Source organism: Coenobita brevimanus, chromosome 19 (genome assembly GCF_032717465.1).
Source record: "Coenobita brevimanus isolate Jiangsu-jjx chromosome 19, ASM3271746v2, whole genome shotgun sequence".
Lineage (NCBI taxonomy): Eukaryota > Metazoa > Arthropoda > Malacostraca > Decapoda > Coenobitidae > Coenobita > Coenobita brevimanus.
Window position 1 is genome coordinate 29,161,682 of NC_136972.1, and position 19,144 is coordinate 29,180,825.

General features: G+C 41.2%; 1 protein-coding gene across 1 annotated transcript in view; it reads left to right on the top strand.

The window, feature by feature from the left end:
• Nucleotides 1-18,249, top strand: part of SA1 (stromal antigen) — a 41,111-nt gene extending 22,862 nt beyond the window's left edge. Inside the window, exons 7-22 of the mRNA XM_080266291.1 lie at nt 1,993-2,197; nt 2,472-2,566; nt 4,463-4,593; nt 6,410-6,935; nt 7,278-7,496; nt 7,741-7,923; nt 9,312-9,524; nt 10,082-10,243; nt 12,374-12,562; nt 13,098-13,251; nt 13,455-13,588; nt 13,989-14,159; nt 14,402-14,610; nt 14,948-15,105; nt 15,487-15,532; nt 16,670-18,249. Of these exons, the coding sequence (XP_080122417.1) occupies nt 1,993-2,197; nt 2,472-2,566; nt 4,463-4,593; nt 6,410-6,935; nt 7,278-7,496; nt 7,741-7,923; nt 9,312-9,524; nt 10,082-10,243; nt 12,374-12,562; nt 13,098-13,251; nt 13,455-13,588; nt 13,989-14,159; nt 14,402-14,610; nt 14,948-15,105; nt 15,487-15,532; nt 16,670-16,988 (3,114 nt within the window). The 3' untranslated portion in view covers nt 16,989-18,249. The remainder of the gene's footprint in view (nt 1-1,992; nt 2,198-2,471; nt 2,567-4,462; nt 4,594-6,409; nt 6,936-7,277; nt 7,497-7,740; nt 7,924-9,311; nt 9,525-10,081; nt 10,244-12,373; nt 12,563-13,097; nt 13,252-13,454; nt 13,589-13,988; nt 14,160-14,401; nt 14,611-14,947; nt 15,106-15,486; nt 15,533-16,669) is intronic.
• The last annotated feature ends 895 nt before the right edge of the window (nt 18,250-19,144 follow it).

Below are 19,144 nucleotides of genomic sequence, written 5' to 3' on the forward strand. Positions count from 1 at the left end.
GCAGTATTTTTCCCAGCATCATGCAAGAACTAAGCAAATGTCTATATGCAGAATTTCACAAGCTTTCGTGTGGTGTCTTTGGAATTTTTATACAATCAATAGTTTTCGAGTAAATCGCCCAGAATTGTGTGTTCGTAACCTCCCAGCGCTACCCACCAAAAGCTGAGAGAGAGCCGACTATTTGTGTGTTGGCCTTGAAATAGACACCCTTCTCTATGACGCAGGATAGACTGACACACCTCATTCTAAAACTTAATTTTTGGTGAATATTTTTGTCCAAAATTGCCTAATCAGCATCCCTTCAGACCAACACTGACAAATGCGTCATAGTGCATCATTGGTTCCTCTTCAGCCTAATACCATTTTGACTCGCTTTGCATCATCATGCATGAGGGGGTTAAGTAGTATGTATAGTAGAATATTGTTAATTGTTAGGTATAATAGAATCTCATGTTAACTGGTATAGATGTCACATAAATGGGTGTTTTCTGTTACTGGGGTATAATATAAATCAGTAATAAGACACAACATAATCTTAATAATGGGTTGGGTTTTATTCTGGTATTAGTATGCATAATATTAATCAGTAGTACCAATATTGGAATCTCACATTAGTGAGCATTTTCTGCTATTGGTCTGTGTATATATCAGTAGTAACATAGAATATATCACTAACAGGTGTTGTATTACAGTACTGTATCTGCTATTTGTATTATCTACAATTGGTCTGTATAACGTAAACCTGTAGTAGTGTAGTGCCAGACCTTCTGCCTCCTATTTCAGGTAGTCTTCGCTTTTTCATGCTGCTGGGATAGGATCGGGTAAGTCCCTCGTAACTATCCTCTTCCTTAGACCCTAGGACCGTATCCTCGTCAGCTTAGGAGGCTTTCTAGCACCTCTTCCTTAGTGATTTATTTAGTGTACCACACCTTGCCATGCCTCACCCGGATCATCCTATCCTTAGGTGGGAGAAAAATACATTGATTCTGGATAGGTCACCTTACCATGCCTCACCTCTTTTCGTAGGTGGGAAAAAGTCTATTGGTTGCCGTTGTATACTACACCCCACCATACCTCATCCCATTCTTAAGGAAAATAATGTGGTTATTATGATGATGATGATGATACATTCCTGTTATCTAAGTTATGTTTTATCTTATATATGCCTTTTTAATACTAACCACTCCACAGTATTAACCCTTTGAATCTGGTGACTTTTCTTTATTATTATTATTATTTTCTTTAAGAAATAGCTCATTCTTACTATCTCCAAACATTCTTTTAAGCTTATGGGAGACCTTTGAACTGGAGGAGTTAAGTACAGCTGTTGAGCCTGTCCACTATTACAGATCCCTCTTAAGTTCACTGAAATTGCATGGAGATGGATCATATACAGTAGTCTGGCCGAATAACACCATGCTTCCATGTACGTAATTTGCATATGAAGGTACAACTGATGTTTTCAGTGGCCTAGAAATTACACTAAGTGCCAGAGCCATCTAAGTACTTGCTAGCAGTTAAACAGATGGAGAAAAAGAAGTCTTAGATGTCAAATAGGATTTACCACAGTGCGAGAATCTCAGTTTTGACTTGGGGTCTGTTTACTTATGGCTGAGTGTTCTGCCAGAGAGTGATGATTGTGTGGCTAGTTACCAAGGCTCTAGCCACTTTTTTTTTTTTCTTCTTCTTTTTTCATGGTAGTATTTCTTTAACTTGATGATAGAGAGTGCGAATAAACTTAAAATGGCATCACCCAGATTGAAGGGGTTAACACTCCATACACAAAAATCAGATACAAAGGAAGAGGTGCTAGTATATAATATGAAAAGATTATTAACACATCCAATGCAGAAATGCAGTCAGCTGGTAAGGACGAGGTGTTAGGGAGCCTCCTTAGCCGACCAGAATGCGACCCCTAGCCATAAATAACCCTGTACCTCAACCTGTTAGACCAGTTTTTGTTATACAGGATCACTAATTTGTGGCTTGCAGGAGAGCGGAGAGTACCCATTAATCCAGAGTGGCCAGCAGTGGAAGAAGTTTCGGGGGAACTTCAGTGAATTTGTGCAGCTCCTGGTAAAGCAGTGCCAGTACTCCATCATCTACGACCAGTACCTCATGGACAACGTCATCTCCCTCCTCACAGGACTCTCGGATTCCCAGGTCCGCGCCTTCAGACACACTGCTACACTTGCTGGTGAGTATCTGAATCATCATCCATACCTCACAGCCCCCACTTTTTTTTTTTTTTTCAAGTTAGTGGTGAGATTTTAGGGTCTAGAAAGAAAAATAATTGTAGCAGTCCATTTTTCTTTAACATAATTCTCTTATATAAGGGCATTGCTGTAGCTCTCCAAAATAGTTCTTTTTGTAAAACCACTTCATCGTGAAGACTGTATGATAATTAATATTAAAATGATTATTTGTATGTGAAAATTAAGCAAACTAAGTGTATTTCCTTTCCCCTTTAGCAATGAAACTGATGACTGCCCTGGTGGATGTTGCCCTGACAGTCTCTGTCAACCTGGACAACACCCAGCGCCAGTATGAATCAGAGCGGCAGAAGGTGAGCTGGAAGCGTATGTGGACACAGCTTTTTCTCTCTTCTTCTTTTTCTTTTTCTTTTTTCTTCCCCCCCCTCCTCCTCCACTAAAGTTATCACCTTTCGATCATGAATACTGAGTTGTAACACTGGAGCAGCGCTAGTGTATGAGGATGTAGAACTGTAGCATTGTCATTTTCTGTGTGAAGTAAGGGCAAAAGGATGAAGGTCCTGTCCAAGTCAAAGTGAGAGGACCAAAGAGTGAAGTTGAATAGAGGTGAAAAGGTTAGGGACTGTGTGTGGCCTAAAGTATAGTTTGTTAACCTTGGCTCACATATTCATCATTTAGTAGCTTTTTCCCTATAGCTCATCGGCAGATTAAGGTAGTACTACTGCTGCTCATCCTTTCCATAGCACATCTTTGTGACTGTACTACTGCTGCTCATCCTTTCCATAGCACATCTTTGTGACTGTACTACTGCTGCTCATCCTCTCCATAGCACATCTTTGTGACTGTTGCTATTCTTCATTGTTAATCTATTGTTACAGCTCGGTATTCAGGATGGAGAGATGTCAATTTTTAGACCATACTAAAGTGAACAGAGTGCAGTTCGGGCGGATGTGAAAAAGGTGTATGTGTTTGTGTTTGAGGGAGAGAGTACAAGTAGCTGAGAATGGCCAAGAAGTATGTGTCTGATATGATCGGGTGTGTGTGTGTGTGAAAAAGCATGGTATGGAAGTTTAGGAAGTAAGAGAAACAGTGAAGGATAGGAAAAATGAGAACAGTTTTGTATGGCATTCAAAGGAGAGATTTTATCTCAGGAAAATGTGCAAAAGAAATTGAAAGTAGAGTGACACAAGGAAGAAAAGTAGCTGGTGCAATGAAGGCCTTGATAAGAAACAGAGGATTGAGTGTTGCAGCTGCACAAGGCTGACATGAAGGAGTGTTATTGCCAGCTTTAACATATGAATGTGAGACTATGGTGTGGCATGAAAATGAAAAGTCAAGAGTAAGAGCAGTGGAGATCGGACTGCTGAGGAATGTATGTGGAGTACAGTGGGTGGATAGGATACGAAATAATGTGATTCATGAAAGATGTGGAGTGAGGAAGTCGGTGGACACCAAAATTGAAGAGAGTGTACTGAGAAGGTATGGTCATGTGGAGAGAATGGATAACAATAGAGTGGTGAAGAAGGTATATCGGAACGAATTCAAAGGAGGGAGGAGGCGAGGTAGGCCAAGGAGAAGGTGGAGAGATGTGGATGAATGTGTGAGGAAGAGAGTTTTGGAAGTCGGTGAGGCAAGGGAACTGACTGGAGATCGAGCTGGCTGGATGAATTTTGTGAGGAAAAGTGCATGAATAGGGATTTTCGGCACCCCTTTTTAACGTGGCAGCGTCTGGATTGACTCTGTCAGATACGATTATGTGAAGCTACAGAACGTGGTGAATGTTTTTGGCGTATCCGTTAGAGCCAGGATTCCGGGGGCTTGAATGATGAGTGAATGGAAGCGTGGCCCATTGGATTGGGCAATTTTGGGCTGTCTGGACATTGCTACTCCTCACCCTGCCCTAGGGTGGGAAAGGAGGTCCGGATGATGATGATGATTTATAAAGTGTATATTTACATAGAAGTGTGGTTGGTTTGTCTGATAGGTTGAGCAGGGAATTTATAGGCTTGAATGCCAAGTAAGTGGATATATTATAAGGCTTACTTCACTGAGTAATTAGTTCTCTTTTGCCGCCCATGTCCTGTTTCTAAATCCTGCTTACTTCATTTATTAGTGGGGAATAGAGTTAATTTGAATGATAGGCCACCCAGGATGAAGTGTGGGATTGGGAGTCAGGTAGGAGACGGGTGTACTTGAACCTTGCATGGCATAATGATTAGGCTAACCCCCCCCCCCCCCCCTTTTTACAGTCACGAGAGAAGCGGGCATCGGACCGCCTGGAGTCGCTGATGTCAAAGCGTCAGGAGCTGGAGGAGAACATGGATGAGATCAAGAACATGCTCACCTACATGTTCAAATCAGTCTTTGTCCACAGATACAGGTCAGTCACTATGGCTTGCCTTTACTGCTACTCCTTGTTGTTGTGTTGCCAGGTTCATCTGAATCTGAACCTAGTTGAATCCGTGCTGATGTGATCTTTCTCCCGCAGTTAACTCTCCCTGAAAGCAGCAGAGGGGCTTTTGTATAACCAGGCAGCTTTGGTTATATCAGTGTCACTGTGTGAATGCATCCCTTTCCATCACCCCACTTATCATTGTAAATTAGGGATATGTTACAGAATAGCATGAGTTTTTTCATACAATTAGTGTCATATATTGGTAAGATGGGGTGAAGAAGTTTGTAAGTGGTGGTGTTGGGGGGGGTTGAAGGGAGGATAACTTGGTAGTGAAGAAGAGAATGACTTGAAGACAATTCATTTGTGGCCACCCCTTCTGCGATGAAGGCATCTGACTATAGAGCATGACTTTACGTACAGTTATTATTGCAGGTGTTATTGTGAATTGGAAGAAACAGGAAAACACACCTTGATTGATGGCAGTGGAACTTGAATGAGCCATTTTCGTATTATATTCTGGCATCTATTAGGGAAAAAGAAAAATTGATGGTACAGACAATATCCTTTAGTTCAGTTGAGAAAAATAGGATATTGTTGCTGTTTCTCAATGCTAGATTAAATTTCTTCAGCCAGAGAATAAGGGCTTAATGAGTGTGAATGTCATGTAGCAGTATATATAATTTCATAGGTTTTGGCCTCAACTACTTTAACCCTCGCCGCACGCATTGTCTCATGAGGTGATATGCAGGACACCCCTGGCCACGCTGATCGTCTCATATGAGGTGATGGGTCTCCACACTATAATTTCAAGCACCAGGAAGCATTAGTGATATCCATGGGAATGTTGACTTTCCCTCTACGCCATCAGAGCTGTTGCCAAGCCCTGCCATACAGCAGTTGCCAAATACCACATATTTAGTAATTCTGTCCTTATTTGTAGCCCAGCAATGGCAGAATCACGCCCGTCTACCTCCCATGATGCTGGTGATTTATCACCGCCCTCACACCCACCCTAGAGGCATAAATTACAAAAAGGCAAGGGTGATGAAGAGTTCTAGCTCAGAAACACTTGATCTGTCTATCTGTCCATTGCCAGACGCCACAATCCCTTAAAGGGTGGCCATTTGACTTTGAGTTATTTGTTTTACGGGGAGGGGCACTAATCCTCCACCAACCCACTTGTTGACACGTAGGGAGCACATATGGTTTGGTTATATGGTTACCACCCAGTGTTGTAAATGGCTCCTTGGCTTACAGGAAACCATTTGGCTTGTCACTGAATGTAAAGACACCTGTAAAGGAAAGAAAAGCAATAAGAAATGACAGGAAAGATGGGAGATATAGGAAGAGAGGAGGGCAGGCACAGAAAAAGAATGATAAAGGCTAAGGAAGAAGTAGGCAACACTACATCAAGTGAGAGGATGATGGTCGCCACCACCTACCACTTGATCTGATGACAAAAATCAATATTAAAAAAAAAAAAAAAGCCCTAGAACAATGACTCAGGTAATCAGGTTGATAAGAGTTAGAGCGACGGGGTTAAAACCTTATCTTTTAATGCAATTGTCTAATATCTCTGCTTCTTATGATACGCAACTATTCTTAGCTAGTAATGCACTCTAACCTCACATTACACAGAACTTGCACTTTCAGTCAGATTACTTAGATTATAATTATATAGATGATGATGAGGGTTCTTTCTTTGTATAATCAGTCTTCATCCCATCCTTTGGTAGGAAAAAGGATCATGCTGATAATGTTGTTCTGTATTTGTTTTGTAATGATAAGTGCTTTTCATCAGGGATACACTGCCAGAGATCAGATCAATTTGCATGGCTGAAATTGGGCTATGGATGAAAAAGTTCCACCAAAACTTCCTGGACGACTCGTACCTGAAATACATTGGATGGACGCTGCACGATAAAGTTGGTGATGTTCGGCTCAAATGCCTTCAAGCACTCCAGCCGCTGTATGCCAGTGAGGAACTACAGGGCAAGTTGGAGCTGTTCACCAGTAAGTTCAAGGATCGGATTGTTGCCATGACACTGGATAAGGAGTACGACGTGGCAGTTCAGGCAGTGAAGCTGGTTATATCCATCCTGAAGCATCACCGCGATATCCTCACCGATAAGGACTGTGAGCACGTTTATGAGCTAGTGTACTCCTCACATCGTGCTGTGGCTCAGGCTGCCGGGGACTTCCTTAATGAACGCCTCTTCATCCCAGACGATGATGCTGTTGCTGCACTAAGAACCAAGCGTGGTAAAAAGCGGCGACCAAATACTCCACTCATCAGGGATCTTGTGCAGTTTTTCATTGAATCTGAGGTAAAGTAGTTCAGGCTTCTTCATTTAGTATATAGTTCCTCATTCAACCCTCTTATGGTCTTGTTGTATATTCAGGTTAATGCAAGACATTAACATTCTGCTGAAAGTGTGTTATAGAAACTAGAGTAAATACTACCACCATTAACATCTTAAGCACTGGCCTCCATAGAAGTTCCCAGTGCCAGTACCAGCAATTTCCATTTAGCACAGATTGTAGAAAACTAAGAACAAAATTGCAATGACAGAAGTAGTTGGCAACCCCCCATGTCCTACATGACAGTCCCATACACTCAGAATATTCCTCCTTGTTCCCCTGACCTGTTATGCCCCCCTTACCAACAGTTACATGAGCATGGAGCATACCTGGTGGACTCACTGATCGACTCCAATGACATGATGAAGGACTGGGAGTGCATGACAGACCTGTTGATAGAGGAGCCTGGTCCCATGGAGGAACCGCTGGATGACCGACAGGAGACCAGTCTCATTGAGATCATGGTCTGCTGCATCAAACAAGCCGCCACCGGGGAACCACCTGTTGGACGTGGACCCACCAGAAAGGTATGTTTGATACTGGTGTGGAATTGTTACCCCAGCCTGTTAACATTCAGTATTGCTGTTGCTGTTGTTCACTAGTCAAGAATGATGTTTGAAACTTGGTAATGTGATCACTGACACCCAGCTTACTTACCACATTATTGCGTAAGAGTTTCATAATTGTTCAGCGAATAAGTGAAGCAATATTACTGTCTGAAATTGTACCATACAAAGAGTACAGTAATAAACCTGGTCTCGCACTTATCAGATTCTGTCGGCAAAAGAGGTGAAGCAGGTGAACGATGACCGAGCCAAGCTGACAGAGCACCTGATCCCCACACTGCCCCAACTCCTCCACAAGTACCTTGCTGACCCAGAGAAAGTCTCAAACCTCCTCATCATCCCACAGTACTTTGACCTGGAGATTTACACCACCAGTAGGCAGGAGAAGGTGAGTTGGTCAGCATTAGTTTTGATTCCCTTATATTTTATTATTTGATAAAATATTCTTCCCTCCTCTTCTGTCTTTCTTTACTTCATTCTTTCCTCATCTTTCTGCCTACGGGTGACTTTACACATCCTCTTTTGTCTGTCTTTCCTTCATTCTTTCCTCTTCCTTCCGCCTATGGGTGACTCTACACTGAGTGACAAGCCTACTGGTTTCCTGTACACCAGGAAACCATTTACTACGCTGGGTGGTAACCATATAACCAAATTATGGCGCCTGGTGGTTTAGTGGGTAATTGCAGCGCTCCAATCGGATTGAGCTGGTGAAGGTTTATATCCAAGGGGTGGTTGGGGTTATTGCTTATGTAATGCCACTCAGGGATAAGTGAGGCTGGTCACTCTCAACTTAAATGTCAGGACCAAATTGCCTAGCCCCGGGCTTCTACGCTTCTCGTGGGGCAACGTAGAATTGGATGATGGATGGATAGACGGATGTACCTGTTAACATGGAGGGATTAGATTTGGTCTTCTCATTGTCTTAGAGTAATTTGATTTGGAGATAAGTAATCCCTCGATTATCTGACGTAGTGGAGCCAAAGGCTTGGCCTGGTAATGTGTCTGTCTGGATACTGGACTTCTCCCCTGGCCCTCCCTCTGTACGTAACCTGATTTTGAAAACGAGTGTAAAAGGCCACTACGGTACATCGTACAACACTTGTTCCTGTTGTTTAACACTGTTCTGTCTGGTCAAGCAGACCTATAAACCACAGCCAGGCAAGAACCATGGTCAAGCAGACCCATCAACCACTCAAGCAATCACCACTGGGTAAACTACCCAGCCAAACAGGACGGTACCCCCAAGCTATTCCCGCCTGGCTGGGCAGAAGTGTTCGCACGACCATAACTTCCACCCGGACCCAAGCATTTTGTCCGGATATTTTAGTGGGCATGCTGTTAATGGTTCTGCTTCTTGCTTTGTTTTTTTGTTATTTTTTGGATTCTGCCTCACCCCATATGTAGGTGGGAAAAAGAGGTCAGGATGATAATTTGACTACAGTGGTGTAATATTTATTATTCCTTTTTGCTCTCAAGTTTGCTGACTATTCACTGAGTTGTCACTCTTAGGCAGGGAACATTCAGATACAAGTAAATAACAGTCTGAGCCTAAGCTGAGACTCACATATTATTATAAATCTTATTACACATCTTAGATTTCCCTTTTTCCCAAGTGGTTCAGGGAGCTGTTGGGAAGTAATTAACTGGTTTTGCTACTCCTTACCCTGCCCTAGGGTGAAAGGAGGTCCGGATGATGATGATGATGACACTTTTTATTTTTTAACTTTCTGGCATTTGGCACTAGTCATCATTTTTATGATATGGTTTTGCTCACAGAATTTGGACATCCTTCTGAAGCTTATCCAGGAGGTGGCAGACAAACACACAGACACGGAGGTACTGGAGACGGCTGCCAAGACCCTGGAGCTTCTCTGTAATGATGAGTTCGCCATCTACTCCCGCTGTGACATTGCCAGGTCATCCCTGCTGGACATGATTGTTAACAAGTACAAGGAGGCCAATGATGAGTACCTCTGTCTGCTGGATGGGGTGAGTGGTTCTGCTGTAGTAAAGTAGGTTGTATATTTTGTTGATGACTGATGGTGGAGATGGTGACAGTGATGGTAACAATGATGTTGATTATAGACCCTGAAGTTCTTTCACACCTGCACCTATGTGTGAAGCATTGAATGGGATGATGGTACAACACAGTGTGATGATGATAACTGTGAATAATGGCTTCTCAGCAGGAACTTATGTTGGTCTAAGTGCGGGACATAGATTTTTTAAAGTTTGTCCACTCTGACCTCTTGGTTGATTAGCTTCTTTTACCTAATTTATAGTTCATCATAAACCTAATGTCCCCTTGTGATCCAGTGGGTTAAGGTGCTCCACCCAGATGGGGCGTGTATGGAAAAGAGGTAGTTGGAGTTTATTATTCACACAATGCCATTCAGGGGAAATTGAGGCTAGTCACCCTCACCTTGAATGTTGGGACTGAGTACCCTTGCCAGGGGCAGCTACACTCCAGGTGGGGCATAAACGGGTTGGATGATGGATGGATGTAAATATCATGCCAGTATTGAGATGTTATTTTGTCTTTACAGGAGGAGGAGCCTGATGAAGATGAAACATTTGCCTTGGTGTCATCTGTGAAGAAGGTGTCAATTTTCTACTCCTGCCACAACATGGGGCCGTGCAACATATGGGACTCACTCAATCAGAATATTTTCTACACAAAAGAGCGCCAGAAAGAACTCCCGGAGGAGGTAGGGGGAAGTTTAGCACTTGTTGTGGTTCTCTGTTTTTCTGACCAGAGTCAGTTCACATAACTTAATTTTGGATGAAGTTATGGAAGTCAATGTGCATTTATATAACTAACTTCTTATGTTCATTATATATATATATATATATATATATATATATATATACATATATATACATATATACATATATATATCAAGGTACTGAATTGTTAGCATCTTAGGGACAAAAAAAAAAAAAAAGTTTAATGAACATACAGTAGCAGTATGTACTGTAGTGTGTTTTATTGATTATAGTAGGACTCGCGCACGTTTGCGGCTGTGGTGTGGTCCGCACCTGTGTACAGTGTTGCCACGTTTTCTATACCGTTATCTCTCTCTCTCTCTCTCTCTCTCTCTCTCTCCTGGCGGGAAATGTGAGCCACCCTGAGTACTTTTGATTCTTTTATAAGTTATTTATAATTGTGCTTTCATCTGTTAATTTGGTTTTGTTATATTTAGTAGTAGATGGAGTGTCAAAGTTACTGTCTGCTGAGAGGTTTGTTACGTTACTGATTCATACACCCCGACGTAGTGGTCCAGGGGGGAGGGGAAGTGTGAAGGGGGATTTGACCTGAGACACCCAGGAGGGATTAAGAAGGGAGGGAAGGGGAAGGGGGGGCTGGATTCACCTACCACATGGCGGGAAATGTGAGCCACCCTGAGTACTTTTGATTCTTTTATAAGTTATTTATAATTGTGCTTTCATTTGTTAATTTGGTTTTGTTATATTTAGTGATGCCGACAATGCATTCAATGCATGCCCCTCTCCTGCCTCTCTCTCTCTCTCTCTCTCTCTCTGTAGGGAAGCTATCTGTCAGTGCTGCCACTCACAAGAATTATATGAATTATTTCTTTTACTTTGGATATTGGCATATTTCTTCTTTTTTCAGGCTCATTCTATTATATCCATAACTGTAATATTATTAACCACCCTAAAACTACGCTAAAAAACATTAAAAGTGACTGCTATTTCTTTTAGCAACACTGTACAATATGTATGCCATGTTTCTGTGTTACTGTATAAATATTTTATGCATAATTAGATTACTGTTGATTCATCCATCAAAATACACAAGTGTAAGTTTTATTCATCTGAATTTATCGAATTTGTGATGCCTTGTACATAAATAGCTTCCGTTTCACATCGCAAGTTGAGGAAACGTGGCACCATTGTAAACAGGTGCGAGCCACACCACAGGCGCTTACGGGCGCAAGGCCGACTATAGTGTTAATAGTCCACTCAATGCTGCAAGTTTTCCTGTTCCTTTATGTAGACCCTTGTCACTCTCTTGTAGTAGAAATAAGGTTAATATGATGATGATTCCTCTCATCCTTCTTCGTGTCTCTTACTTTTGGTGTATTCATCATCATCCAGACCTCCTTATCCACACAAGGACAGGGTGAGGAGTAGCAGTGTCCAAACAGCACAAACTTGCCCAGTCCAAATAGGCCATACTTCTGGTGTAATGCCATGTAATAGAAATGTTGATATTTCCATTTTTGTATCTTTTTCACTTTAAAGATTAATTCTATCATATTTATGGATGATTGATGTTTAAACTTAGCTAGAGACAGATATTTAATCCTGGATGGTTTATTGGTTGTTTTTAGTGATAGATTTAAGTACTCAGTGTGTAAGGTATGCCCATTAGGTGTAGCTGATACTTATGAAGGCTTGAATGAGTGAATAATTGTTTGACCTATTTCACTGGTCTCTCTGTTGATAGTCTGCTTTCACACCCATGTTTCTGTTTTTAGTCCTCATTAAACCAACCTCATTATTTGATGGGAAGTTACTGGGTTATGGTGAGGATGATGATGTAAAAATGATGATATGTGAATTGCTTTAACAGTATATGAGATGTAAATCAGTAGTTTGAAAGAACTGTTCAACTCTTGACATTTTGGTTTGCTGGTGTGAGATGGAGCAATGATACTTGAGATATTTTCACTTAGCCATTACGGTGTTTTGTTGTTCTGCTGGATAAGAGTAGTACAGTAACCAGCTAGATACCAGAGAATTGCCACGGATCAGACAGATAAATTTCCTTGGTATGCCACTTCTCACACTTAATACTTTTACTACACACGCAGGCCACCAAGTACTGCATCTCTTCGTGCTTCTTTGGGGTGATGTGGGAGCTGCACCAGATTGAGGACATGCATGAGAAGCGCGCCATCACTCATGAAGCTGTGGAGGCACTGCGATCTCGCCTACACCTCTTCCTGGAGTCATGTAAACATCTCCTTGCACAGTCCAACAACCCAGTCTTCAGAGAGGAGGTGAGGGATGGATGCTGTGAGATCATAAAGTTGGGGACATGTTATTTTGTTTCCTTTTCCCTGCAGCTTTCTCCCATGCATATAGGGTTACTTGTTTCTTAAAAGGCTTCTCCATACTGCATTTATTTCTCGCATGGTTCACAGTCAAGTTCTTGCTCATGCCACTCCATGCACTACCTCCATCACTGCCTTGGCCTCCCCCTCATCCTCATCCTCCCCTGCATCTTTCAGGTTGTAATCCTCTTCAGATTAAGGAAGTGTATTTTATTTGCACAGATGGTATTTATGGGAATTTCTGAATTGAAGGATTTAGATATTGGTTTCCTTGCGTGAATGATTGTGTGGTCCATTGCACTGGACACGCCGTCAAGAGTTCTACCACTTTCATATTTCTCTGTTTTTGGTAACTGCCTCACACATCTTTATGTTGAAGGAAGGATTATGGTGATGAATGGTGTTGATAATGATTTTCTCTTAATACCAAAGCTCTTTTATTCTCTGCATTGTTAATCAAGATGTGTTTATTGTGTTTCAGGCATATGTGACGATATGTGACCTGCTGATTGTGTTTAGCAGGCAGCTAGCAACCACCGGGGCTCTGGTGTCACTTGTGTATGAACCTGACCGTGGCCTTCAGCATCTCCTTAACCACTTCATACAGACTTATGTCTTCATTGATGATGAAGATGGTATGTAGTATTCACCAGAACAGGGTAGAGTTACATATAAATCATTTGCAGAGGTAAAGATGGTAGAGGGAAGTGTCCTCTCAAAAATGTATAATTGTATTTTGGAGCATACCAAAGGATACAGTAATGTTTCATAGGACTTGTTACGGTTCATCATGTTTAGTTTTAGATTCATGCATTGTTTTCCCTCCTTGTCTGAACAGAAGAGCAAGATGAACATGTAAAGATTGAGGAACTACACAAGCGCAGGAACTTCTTGGCCACATTTTGCAAGCTGATTGTCTACAATGTCCTCCCAACCAAGGTGGCAGCCGATGTCTTTAAACATTATGTCAGGGTAAGTGTGGTAGGCAGCTCTCTTTATTGTGTCAGGAACAGTGGTTGGTCAAGGTGGATAGATGTGGGAAATCAAGGTATGTAAGCTGATGCAACAAGAATGTTAATTCAGGAAGAGAAGTGCTGGTATGCCAAGTAGATGGATGAATATGGTCATTAAATGTGTGAGAAAGTTATATAAGTTGATGAGACATTGTTAAGTAAGAAGTAGTAGCTGAAGAAGTTAGATTAATGCATGGGAATTTAAAGCATGGAAGTTAATGAGGCAGGAGTTAGAGCTAATTTGAGGAATGGTGTTTGAAGGAGCACGTGACATTGATGTAGCACTTCTCTACTGAACTGTGTAATTGATGGAATGACTGTCTGACATCCCAACCACAACTCCCTTTTTCTATCCTTAGTACTACGACGACTATGGTGACATCATCAAGGCAACCCTAGGCAAGGCACGAGAGATTAACAAGGTGAACTCAGCACGCACCATGGCACTTGCACTGACCATGATCTTCCGAGAGTTGCAGAAGGACAATGTGAGGGTCAACAGGCAGAGCGTTGACTTCATTAGTTTGAAGGTGAGAGCTGGTGGCAGGTTTTGTGGTGATTTGTAGACATACATCAGTTAAGGTTCTTCCTTTGGAACACCTTTCACTTACTGATTTCCCTAATGTAGAGAAAAATTGCCTTCCCTTCTTTCCTTCCATTGATTCTTTCTTTCCCACTTCCTTTCCATGAATCCTTCCCTTTCATCTTTCCTTCCTTCCTTTCCTTGCATCCTCACTTCCATCCTTCCACTAATATTTCTATTGCCTCGCAGGAACTGGCTAAGAGATTTGCCCTGTCGTTTGGTCTGGATGCTGTGAAGAACCGTGAAGCCATCACAGCGCTGCATCGTGAAGGCATCCTGTTTGCCGTCAACCCTCTTGAGAACCCTGCCGACCCCACTGGACCACCACCCAACCTGGCTTTCCTTGAGATTCTTACAGAGTTCACCAACAAACTCCTCAAGCAGGATAAGAGAGTGGTGTAAGTATTCAGTGAAGGTTTTGCCGTGCTAATATGATTTTTAGCTGGTTAATTTCAGGCAGGTGGATTTAGTGTTTGGAAAGTAATGGAGTGGGACACCCTGTATTTGGTGGCACAGATATGACTTGTTTATACAAATGACCTCAGCATCCACCCCATCCCTTGAAGGGCAGCTTCACTCTGCAGTCCTTCTGGTTCATGTCCAGATGAGCTTGGATATGGGACCACAATACCACCATCACCACCATAGTAAATAAGGATGCTTAAATGTTTCCTGACTTACCTCAGGAGTTTTGTTCCACTCAGGTCTCAAGTTTGTATGGTTGTGTCTCTACAGGCTGGCATACTTGGATCGCCGTATTGCTGCAGGGATGCCCAGCTCCCGGGGTGAGGACTGGCAGCCGCTGCTCATGTACCGCAATTCCTTGGTCCATGGTGAGGGAGACCAGCCACCCCAGACATCCAAGCGGGCATACACACGCAAACGCAAGCATGGTAGGCACAGGAATGTTGCTTGTTGATTATACTCCTTTTACTTAAACTTAGCCCAGATCTTCATTTTCTTATAGCATATTTCATGTATTTCAGTAGCAGAAAAAGACAATGCCCTGGCTTCACATCCTTTCCATTGCACGTCTTCATGACTAGCATTATATACTAGTATTGATCATTTATTACAACTCAGCATTCAAGATGGAGAGATGGCAACTTTACCCCAAGTTTGAGTAAAAAGAGTACAGTACTGTATAAACTAAGAGTATTTTGAGATTATTGTAGCTTGACTGATATGTGAATGACTGTCCCGATTCACTGGCCATTGGAGTGTTGAGGGATTGTACTTTATGACACCTTCACAATTATTTATCCCCTCTACAGTGGATGACGACGACGATGACGATGATGATGATGACATACCATTCCAGTGAGTATTGCTGTGAATTTTTGTACGGTATCTTAAGTCTGTAGTTTGTTGCAGTAGTTTCCAACACCACTTATCCTGCCCATCAGTTGCTGTTCCAACCCTAACCCACTGTGCTTGGGGATGTTGTTTTCCATTTATTTCTTATCATATCCTGATGATTTTATTCAGCTTAGGATAGACTCTTAGAATACAGACTTAATAAACCCACATAGAACACAGGAGGCATTTCTCAAGTTGAATATAATTGTCTTCGGTTATCAAGAATAAATTAAAAATGACATCACTCTGATTCAAGGGGTTAATATACTGTATAGAGATATTGCAACGTGTTAAGTATTTGTATGAGTCAGTGCAATAATTATTTCATGCGAATATTGGTTTTATACTATTGCTAATTAAAGTTTCAGCCAGTTATTCTTACAACTCTTAAGTTTCAAATGGATTATAAAGAATTTTAATAATCCATAATAAGTTGCATGTAAGTTTTATGAATTTAATATTTTTCTTTTTCTAATAAAGTTCCATCCAGGGTTTATGAAACATATCTTACTGGTCTTAATACTAGTTTAAACTAAGTTACTATTCCTAATATAAAGTTTCATTTTAGTTTTCTGAAGCAGTCATTTCTTACAAGCACTGATAGTTTCACCTTCGTTTTAAAGCTATTATGAAAGGAATAACAGCAGTACAGCAGTGGTCTTTAGATATGCTGCTAACCTTGTGTTTACTAACTGTCACGTTCAGTTGATTAACAAGTTAAATGTTAGTACTGTAGAACTGTAGTGTAACTGTAGTAGTAAAGGCTCCATACCCTCAGTCATTGTGCCTTGTATTATTCAAGGCACCTCTTCACCTCAGTCTTTTTATACATCATATAGGCCAAAATAACCAAGGTCAGGCCGTGCTATGGATATCCCAGGATACCGTTAACACTGAGGTGCCAGAATAACTGCAGTCTGACCATGCTATGGCTCTCAGACTGACTTTATCATAGTTTGAGGTGCCCTTATAAACTACTGAGCTCTGACCCTAGTATCTGAGATAACTAAGGTCTGGCCATGCTACCACCATCATAGGCTACCCTTACCCTAGTCTAAGGTGCCTCGTCTCTCCCCTAACTCCTACTCTTCACTCAAGGCCCCCAGTGGAAGAGCCTCGGGAGACAGGGCGACCGAGGCGACGAAGGAGGTTGGAGCAGGTGTACTCAGACATCATTGGGCGGGAGATTCGACACAAGTGGTACATCGATGGAGATGGTGTGTACTGTACTGGCACTGTGCTGGGTATATCAGCACCTGGCACTGTCCCCGAGGAGTCTGACGATGGCCAGTTTATCAGTGGTACCTGTTATGATATCCAGTATGATGATGAGGACTTTGTGCGTCACCTGATTCTCGAAGGTGACTGGCAGCGAGGGGATATTCAGGTCCTTGGCCGGGCACCCACTCATGTTTAAGGCCGTTGTTCATTTATCACTTTTTCTCCTTTTTTATTAATCTTGGGGAGGATCAGTCTGTTTATTTTTCATTAGTATCCCTTTTTTATTATTCCTGAGGAGGATTAGCAAATGTGTGAATATTACTGTATCTTTTTATCTGTTTATTAATATTTAATGTTCGTGAGGAGGATTGTCAACGCTGGAATATTCAGATCTTTTCACCGTGCATCCAGTCATGTATAAGGCCAATTTTTTTTATATATACCTACTATGGCACTCAACAGCTTTTCTCTCAAACTGTGAAGTCTTAATGTTGTGATCAGCATAGAACTGGCTGTTGCCCCGTTTAAGGTTGTATTGCCTTGGCTGAAAAGCTGCACTTGTTTTAAGATTTTCCAAGAATGAAAGAGTAGCTGTTTAAAGGAATGACATCGAATGCTTACACTATTTGCACTTTTTAAGCGCTTTGAAATGAATTGTCATTTCTTTTAAGGGAATTAATTTACATTATCCTCCTAAATAAAGGTATGTGTGAGTGAGAGTACAATTGTATGTTGCATAGTACGGAAGGGCATATTTTTGTATTTGTTACTGTGTGACCATGTCTTCTAGATCTTTCTGTCTTTTAGATGATAGTACGGTACACTATAAGTAGAATTTGTACTGTCTGTAGTATTGTAGAGTTGAAACTGTACATAGCAGAATTTTAGTAGCTATAATTAAGTATATTTTAAACTTGGGATATAAGCTCAACAGTTCACAGAATGATGTACTGTACAGAGTTGTTGAACCATATAAATTGCCAGTATATTACCAGTACAGGACACTTCTTCATTCTGATGTGGTTTCATTTAATTTTTGCTACCGTCTGATAATTACACTCTGCTTATATTTCAGTTTGGAGGGTCGGGATGTAGCCTGCAATACTGGTAACTCATTTTACACTAGGGATCTCTCCTAAGTTGAATTGCATCAGCTGGTGGTAGCAAAAATAAAACTTAGAATTCATAATTAGATTGAAGATGTTCATGATACTATCTTTTAATTTAGGAATTGATGTTTTAATATGCAAATTGAAGTTTAAAGATTTGTAGTTTATATTTATCTGGGTATTCTCATAGTTATATTTCCAGTATGGCACAAGATATTCAGAAAAGTTGTCCGCATGTGTTTTTATATTGAAACCATAAGTAAAGTACAGTATTTTATATTTTTTAGCATAAGATATATTTTAGCTTACGAAATATGGAGCTATTTGTACAAACAGAAATAAATTATTCCTTGCAGTAATTATTGTTTATATGCGTGTCCAGTATATTATCTGATTTCTTCTTATAAAGGATCATTTTCTGACAGCACTCAAGGTAAGCATGAGTTCGTTTTATAATTACCGGTACTGTGTTATTTATGCTTGTATGTGTTTCCTACTTGTCAGCAAGTGGGTTGGTGGAGGGTTAGTGCCTCTCCCCATAAAACAGCGGTTCTCAAACTTTTTAGTGGGTGACCCTGTTTGGAATATTTCAAGACTTCGCTACCCACAGCGTAAAAAAATAAGAGAGAGAGAGAGTAGCCGGTATATAGCCTGTCGTAGTTATTATGAAAATGCTAATGATGTGATAAGGATAATTACAATTTCAGTTAAGTAAATGAAATACATTGAAAGCATTAGGCCTGTTCTATGTCCCTGCAACCCATCAGAATTCCTCTCACGACCCACTTTAGGGTCACAACGCATAGTTTTGAGAATCACTGCCATAAAACCACTAACTCAAAGGCAAATGGCCACCCTTTATGGGATTATGGCATCTTGCTATAGATAGATAGAAAGATTATTGGCAAAACTGTTATTTATGAAATTGTTAAATTGAAGGTTCTTACCAAGTGTGTTGTTTTTTGTTATAGCTGTATATATTACTTTATTACTGTATTTGGTTTGTTTTCATATGATAGAACTGGGCCACACCCTAAATGTGAATACTACGTCCTGGTTGCATGAATTTCAGTGTGTGTTAGGTAAGGTATGAGGTAGAGCTAAGATTCCAGGATTGCTAGTCATATCAATCCTCCATCCTGACAGTAAGTGAACTGTGCTGAAAGGGTGGAGTGAGGTAGGTCCAGAGCCAGAAAAAAATTGATAGAGTGGAATACTAACCAAAGTTTACCCAGTAGAATGA